Source organism: Physeter macrocephalus, chromosome 16 (genome assembly GCF_002837175.3).
Source record: "Physeter macrocephalus isolate SW-GA chromosome 16, ASM283717v5, whole genome shotgun sequence".
Taxonomy (NCBI): domain Eukaryota; kingdom Metazoa; phylum Chordata; class Mammalia; order Artiodactyla; family Physeteridae; genus Physeter; species Physeter macrocephalus.
In genome coordinates, this window is record NC_041229.1 from 100,852,588 (window position 1) to 100,860,345 (window position 7,758).

At 54.7% G+C, this 7,758-nt stretch overlaps 1 protein-coding gene across 1 annotated transcript; it reads right to left on the reverse strand.

Moving 5' to 3' along the window:
* Nucleotides 1–15: 15 nt before the first annotated feature.
* Nucleotides 16–6,111, reverse strand: BEST1 (bestrophin 1). The gene is made up of 8 exons (XM_028501641.2): nt 5,495–6,111; nt 4,318–4,505; nt 3,014–3,108; nt 2,193–2,426; nt 1,431–1,585; nt 958–1,035; nt 458–610; nt 16–238 (listed from the first exon to the last, which is right to left on the reverse strand). The coding sequence occupies exons 2-8, from the start codon at nt 4,467–4,469 to the stop codon at nt 152–154; spliced, it is 954 nt and encodes a 317-aa protein (XP_028357442.1). The 5' UTR covers nt 4,470–4,505; nt 5,495–6,111; the 3' UTR covers nt 16–151.
* Nucleotides 6,112–7,758: the final 1,647 nt, after the last annotated feature.

Genomic DNA, 7,758 nt, shown 5'->3' on the forward strand with positions numbered 1-7,758 from the left:
GAGAGGCCACAACAGTGAGAGGCCCGCGTACCGCAAAAAAAAAAAAGTTAGGCTGAGAATCCTGTGAGTAAATGGTTGGGCGATTCACCGTGGGGCCCCCTCCCTGGGTCCAGCTTGGGGAGGGGCCATGGGACGGGCTCTCTTCCTCCCCTCATACCTGCAAACTCCTGTCGACAATCCAGTTGGTCTCAAAGTCGTCATCATCCTCTCCGAACGGGTTGATGAGCTGCTCTGCCACCTTGGGGGTAGGGGAGGCTCTGCAAATCCTCAGGTGGAACCCCTCGCAGCCTTGCTCCCGCCCTTAAACCTTGGCTCCTGCCATGTCCACCTCTCCACCCCCCTCAGTGATGCCCTTCCCGCCTGACCACTGTCTCCAAAGCCACTGTGTAGGGACCCTCCTCTCCTAACTGGCCATGACTCCCTGGGCCACAGCTGGCCCTGTTCCGGGGAGGCTCACCTTCAGCCAGCCAGCATAGAAGAAGAACTGCAGGAATGTGAAGAGGGGTACGACGAGGTCCATCTCGTGGCCGGGGTAGGCCTTGGCTGGGTTCAGAAACTGCCGCCCAATCAGGCAAGCCAGGAAGAAGCTGTATACCGCCACGGTCACCACCTGGGAGGGACAGGAGGTGTCAGGGGAAATGGGCTGGGTGGGGACCTTGGGATCAGGAAGCTCCCTAGGCTGGGAGGACAGGTCTTGTTCTGACTTGCACACTTGTGTGACTTTGGGTCTCTGTGGTCTCCTCTTTAAAATGGGGATGATCACACTGCCTCCACCACCTGGACCAGGCAGGGACCTGGACTCTTTGAACCTGGCACTAGAGACAACCTACAAAGTCCAGACCTGACTCCCAGGGTGAGCCTCTTCTTCAGCCTCTAAATGAACCCTTCCCATCATAGGCTGCTTCCCGGGTCCTCCTCAGTTTCCCAAAGGGGCAGCTTCACCAGCCTAGTCCTCACCTGAGTGTACACCAGTGGGATACTGATCCAGTCGTAGGCATACAGCTGTCCACACTGAGTACGCAAGGTGTTCATTTCCTAGGGGGGCAGGAGGGAAGGTTGGGCCTTTGACCATCACCTGCTCTCCCAGGCTCACCCCCCAGCTCTTCCCCAGATACCAGGGTCTCGTGCTCATGGTCCAGCCCTGGCTGTGTGGTCATGGACAGCTCACTTAACCTCTCTGTGCCTCAGCCTCCTCAACTATCAAAAAGGAGCCAGGATCTCAGAGGTTCACTTTAGAGAGGGGAGGGGAGGGGAAATTGGAAAGGGGCCACCTTGGGCTATGGAATCCTGTTGGAAAAGATCCTAACAGTCCCAAGGCAGGCTCTGGGAAGACCCTCAGAGGCTCAAACTTTCTCTTTGCAGAAAACCCGTTCCACGTGGGGCATGACCCTCCCCGCTCTGCAGCAGCCGCATGTGTGTAGCGGGCTCACGTTGAGCAGGCTCTGGAGCAGGACAGGGTCCCGGATTCGCCCTCCAATCCAGGCCTTCGTTGACAGGTTGGCAAACCACACCCAGGGCATCCAGAATGAGTTGTGTGGCAAGCTCAGTTTTTGTAAGTGCTTGTGTTCCGAGGGGGTCATAAAGCCTGCGGGGTAGAGTGGAGAAGACGGTGGGTAGGGGAACCTGCAGAAGGGGTGGCTGGCCAGGCCCTGCTGGGTGGGACCCAGAGTTCAAACCAAGTCCCTGCTGAGCCCATAGGGACCTCAGAGCTCATTGCCATCCTCTTTCTTTCAACAAATTATCACTGCGTGTCTACTATGTGCTGCTCTGGGCTGAGCACGTGAGGGGGAGGGACCTGTCTTACTAACCAGGATCAGGTCAGGCAAGGCCAGAGAGTGAGACTGCTGACGTACAGACTGGAAACCGGAGAACAGGAAGGGGAAGGGCAGTTCCCAGGTCCCAAAGCCCCACTCTGGCCCGCAATCCTCACTCTTCCCTCATCCCTCAAGAGTACTTAGGCCTATCTCAAAGCCCTGTCTTCCTAGAGTCTGTTCCTGGCCTCTCCCCACCTTCAGACCCCTGACTTGGCCCCGCCCAATTCAGGTCCCCCCCTATCCCAGGTCTCGACCCCACTCCGCTTCTGGTCCCACCCAATCCTCAGCCCTGGGGCCTCTGACTCCACCCATCTGCAGCTCCGGCCCCGCCCTTGTCAGCCTCTGGCTCCGCCCACTGCTTCGCCCGGCCCCGCCCACCTGCTTTCACCAGGTGTTGGGGACTGGGAAAGCGTTTGTAGACCGCAGCACTGACGCTACGCAGGATGAGCACGTTGCCGAGGTTGGCGTAGCGCATGAGCGTGCGCCGCAGCAGCCGGCCCTGCTCGTCCTTGCCCTCGACGAAGCACGACACCAGGTTCATGAGGCGGTCGGGCCATGGCAGGTTCTCATATTGGTTCCACCAGCGGGTCACGACCAGTGTCACGTAGAAGCCTGGGCAGGAGGGGCGGGAGGGGGGCGGGGGCGCGAGGGGCGAAGGCCCACGCTGCGGCCAGAGCCCAGCGAGGGCGACGCCTCGGTTTCTCCATCTTTCTAATGGGGCTGGGCCCAGCACCAACCCTCCTGGAGGGCGCTCGGGAAGGGGGGACCATCAGAGCTTCGCATGAAGGCACGAGAGATTTGAGTTCTCTCTCTGGCCCCTCTTGCTTTCCCAGAAATCCGCCAGATACCTCCCCTCCTGCGCAAGGCTCCAGAGACTACTGTAATGTCGGCGCTGCCCTCAGAAAGTGGGGTCTTAGCAGAAACTAACACAGCAATGTAAAGCAATTATACTTCAATAAAGATGTTTTAAATAATAATAATAATAAAATTTTAAAAAAGAAAGTGGGGTCTTGAGTGCTAACAGCAGGACAGCCTTCCTAATGTCTGACTTCAGTCCCTCTGGCTGCAGGCTCCATGTTTCCCCGAACCACCGAGAGGCACTGACATGCCACTGGCCTTCCCCAGCTAGCTCTTCATGATCCGCCTCTCTGGACCCTGGAGCAGCCACTGGGACCCCAAACGCGGAAGGCGGAGCTCACCCAGCACGAAGGAAATGGGGATGAGCTGGATGTAGCTGTCGCAATACAGAGTCAGCTTCTCAAAAATCACCTGCTGATCGTCCGTGAGGGCCATCCTGGGGGAGGCGGGGGGTGGGGGGAAAGATGTGTAGCCACTGGGAGGAGATGGCTGAGATCTGTCCCAGGTCCAGCCAGGCCCGGGGTAGGAGAGTGGCAGCCTCACCTCCTCCCTATCCCTTTCACTGGCCTGCCTGGGGCCCCTCCTCTGGCCTGAGCCAGGTCCGCCTCTTTCTCCCGCCGCCCCGAAACCCCAATGGGGCCTCTGCTTCATGCCTGGAGGTTTTCTGTGAGGTGGAGGAGGGCAGGTCCTGCTGAAGGGGCCAGTTTTAGGCACCGCTGACCTTTTTCAAGGATCCAAAAGACAGTTGTTTGAAAGCAGGTTGAAATAAGGAGTGTTTGGTCTTTAGAAAAAATATCTGGCAGGGAGGGATGAATCGGCAGAGCACAGAGCAATGAAATTGTTCTGTACAACACACTGTAATGGTGGATACAAGTCATTACACGTTTGTCCAAACCCACAAAATGTACAACACCAAGGGGGAACCCTCATGTGAACTATGGACTTTGGGTGACAATGATGTGTCCGTGTGTGGGTTCATCTGTCATCACAAATGTCCCACACTGGGGTGGGATGTTGATAGTGGGGGAGGGCTGAGCGGGTGGGGCAGGAGGGGTGGGGTATATGGGAACTCTCTGTACCTTCTGCCCAGTTAAGCTACGAACCTAAAACTGCTCTAAAAAAGAAAGTCGTAATTTTTTTTAAGTATACTGATACCCTAGTAACAACCAAAGAAAATGAACATGCTTTGTTATTAGTATTATCGTTGTGAACGCAAGAGTTTTATGTATTTGATATTTTTCAATGCGTTGCCATCATTAATGCTTTTTCCATTAAAAATGCTATCATATATTCTGTGGTTGTAGCTGTCTTTTATTGTTTAAATACACATTTTTATTGGGGGAAAAAAAGTACGATATGGGCCTATGAGACTATGTGGGATTCAGGGAAACAGGCTGACTGAGTGAGACTAGGTAAGGCCTGGCTTCCAAGGCCCCTCGGTTTGAGGAAAGGGTGTTTGAGATGCTCCGACCTACACTGAGTTGCCCCCCAAGGCTGCCTCCCTTTCTCGCCTCCCCAGCCCCCAGGCCTCAGGCCCCACGGTTTGACCACAAGCCCAGCTCAGCCTTATCTGTCTCTGTGCATTGGCCCCCTAGATGGCTGGGAGGCACCCAGGAGCTCCAAGCCCCGGCTTGTCCCCCTGTACCTGTAAATGAAGCGGATGATGTAGTAGCAGATTAGGAAAATGAGGAACTCGCCATAGAGCAGCTTGTAGATGCTGCCTCGCCAGCACAGCAGCAGGCGGGAGAAGGAGCCTAAACGGGCATTAGCCACTTGGCTTGAGTAGGTGACGGTCATGGCCAGGCACTGAGCTGCAGCAGGTGGGCTTGGGTGCTGGTGAACAGACGGAGCGATACTGATGGGGGGGCCGGGAAGGAGCAGGGACCTCTTCAGAATCTGTCCAGGACACATGAGTGAGCTTATCCAGGACCCTTCCCTTCTCTGGGCCTCAGCTCTCCCATCCAGACACTGGGAGGGGGGCGGTGAGGTGACCTCCAAGAAGCCAGGAAAGTGAGCCCAGGGACTGTCCATAGCCTTGGCACAGAAGACACAAGAGAGGTCTGTGCCCTTAAATTGTACCACAAAGGGCAACAACAGAAATGTCCACATGCTGGGCTCCTTCCTGTGTTACGAGCCCATCACGTTCAGTAGCTCCCCAAGCTCCATCAGCCACCCTGGAGTGAGAACTGGTAAGGGGCATGGTCAGCCTTGGCCACCACCCTGTCCCCCGTGCCCAGAACAGAGCCTGGCTGGTGGAGATGCATACTGAATGGTGGCCCCAGGGCCTTTCCACCTGCTGATCCTCCTTCCTGGGGGATGCTCGTCCTAATCTAACTGTATGGCTCACTCCCACTTCAGATCGCCTCCTCAGAAAGGATACCCCCAACCACCCTACCTGGAAATAACATCCTAGTACCACGGGCCCTCTCTTCCCCTCGCCTTGCTCCATTTTTCTACATAGCACTTATCATGTTATAACTGCAATTATATTTTGCAGGCTATCTGCTTGGTTACTGCCTATTCCCTCCTGGGAATGGAGCTCCTATTGTGTACTCATAGGTGGTGCTCAATAAAAATTTACTGAAGCAATGATTGGCACCTCATCCTCGCCCTACCTGCTCTGATGCAGCCACACTGGCTGTCTCTGTGCCTGGTGTTCCCTAAGTTCCTTCCTACCTCAGGGCCTTTGCACAGACACACAGGTGCCCACACCACCTGCGCGTGTCCTGCCTGTGTGTATCCATCGTGTGCACATGTACAGGTTATCTACCCCAAAGGCCCTCAATGTCCCAGCCCAGCCTTCTGGGGTAACCCTTACTCACAGTTGGGGCTCCAGGCTGGTCAGGCGATCCCACAAAAGGTCTGGCCACAGGACTGATGGGACTCTCTGGGGTCCTCTGGCCAGTGTCCCTGCCCACTTAGGGGTTGGCACTGCCCACGTGTGTGCTAAGTGGTCACTTGACTCCCTAAGCCAGGGCCTCCACAAAGGAACCCTTGTCTTGGCCCCCTTCTCGTAATCTGCCCATGAGCAGCAGGCAGCACAGTCCAGCCTCTAATTCCTTCCGGGGGTGCGGGGCGTTGAGCTGAGACCAGGGCTGAAATGGGGGGCACCCCCCCCCCCTCCACCATGGGCCCTGACTACCCTGCCATTTCCTCTGGGCCCTAGACTCCGGAGATTGAGGGATCTGTTTCTGACCCCTGAGGTCTTGCAGGGAGAGCTGTGGGGAGGAGGGGCCAGGGCCTTGGACCTCATCTCCTGTGCCAGGAGCCATCCAGAGAGGGGAGCTTCCGCCCAGGCCCTGTGGGCTTTGGCAGCACTTTGGACACCCGAAAGAACACTGGACCACAGTCAGGAGTCCTGGCTTCTAGTCCTGGCTCTGCCACCTGGTGAAGTGACCCTGCGTGGGCCTCTTCTCCTCTCTGTGCCTCAGTGTCCCTCTGTGAAAAGGATGACGTTGCTTTAGAATTCCGTCACCTCATTAAGATGACAGAATTCAGCATATACTCGTGAGGAGCTCTCATTGGCTGCTGGTGACATCATAGGTTATTCGGGCTGTGATTGGCTGGCAGGATCCAGCGAGGTTGGTTTATAGTTATGGAAGGAGAAGGGGGCCAAGAGGGCTGCTGCGTGGGGGCCGGGCCTGGCGTGGGATGACACAGCAGTGTTTCTGCTGCTGGCTCCCAGCTAGCCTGTGCAATAGGGAAGTATGTGCCCAGGTCCCCAAGGGCAGCTGGTTGATACCTCAACAGCGGGTTTCAAACATTTTAATACATCAGTCCATATGTGAGAACCCTCCCCTAAGTCGCTAGAAGTGATGGGGGTCTAGGATGTATCTCCTCTTGTATTAAGTGAAAGCTTGAAGCAGCAGTGGCTCTTGGTCTTCAGTGGCTGTAAGAATAGCCTGGAATGTTTGTTAAACATGCAGCTTCTCAGGATCTTTCTCCAGAGTCTGATTCTGAGACCTGAGGGATGCTGCATTTCTAACAAGCACTGCGGAGATTATAATGCCAGTGGTCTCTGAACCACACTTCCGAAGCCCTGATTTACAATGTGACCTTGAGCCTTACAATAAATCCGCTCCTTCCCTCCGCTCTCCCTCTCTCCTTCACTCTCCCCTTTCCTACCCGTCCCCACCCCATACTCCTCAGTGTTAACAGTGCTGAGATTGCAGGCGATTTTTGTCCACAGTATTTTGCCTTTATAATTCTCTGTCTGGAAAAAAAATTATTTGACAACAACCTTGGGTACTTTTCTCATCACAGCAAACAATCACACCATTACTGTTATAAGGGAGTCTCTTCAGAGATCAAGGACCATCTTTTAGGAGTATTTGCTGCATCCCTGCTGCCTGTGCTGTGGGAGACATAGTTCCCACCACTGTCCTTAACTGAAATGGGGAAGGGGGCAGGTTCACTTGAGCCTCAGTCTCCTAATCTGTGAAATGGGAGAATAATGCCTACCTCAGCAGCTGGGTGAGAATGAAGGACGGGAAACCTTTTAGTCAACTCTCCAAACCAGAGAGTTCTCGTGCCGGTTAACTCTTCCTGGGGAACATCTACAAACCCCTGGTGCCTCTGCCCCACCCTCCAGAGTCAATTGGTCTGGGTGGGGCCCAGCGGTTGGTGTTTTTTCAAGTTCCCCAGGTGAGTCTAGTTGACGGTGTAGGTTGAGGATCGCTGCTGTGAGGGAATTTCTCCCTTCCTTGTATTCCCTCTTCACCCCCCAGTACATATCAACACTCAAGAGAGAGCTTTCCATTTACCAGATGATTAATAAGTATATTTTATTTTATTGTTTTTTTAAATTTTATTTTATTTATTTTTACCTTTTTTTTTTTTGAAGATGTTGGGGATAGGAGTTCATTAATTAATTTATTTATTTTTGCTGTGTTGGGTCTTCGTTTCTGTGCGAGGGCTTTCTCTAGTTGCGGCGAGTGGGGGCCACTCTTCATCGCGGTGCGCGGGCCTCTCACTATCGCGGCCTCTCTTGTTGCAGAGCACAGGCTCCAGATGCGCAGGCTCAGTAGTTGTGGCTCACGGGCCTAGTTGCTCCGTGGCATGTGGGATCCTCCCAGACCAGGGCTCG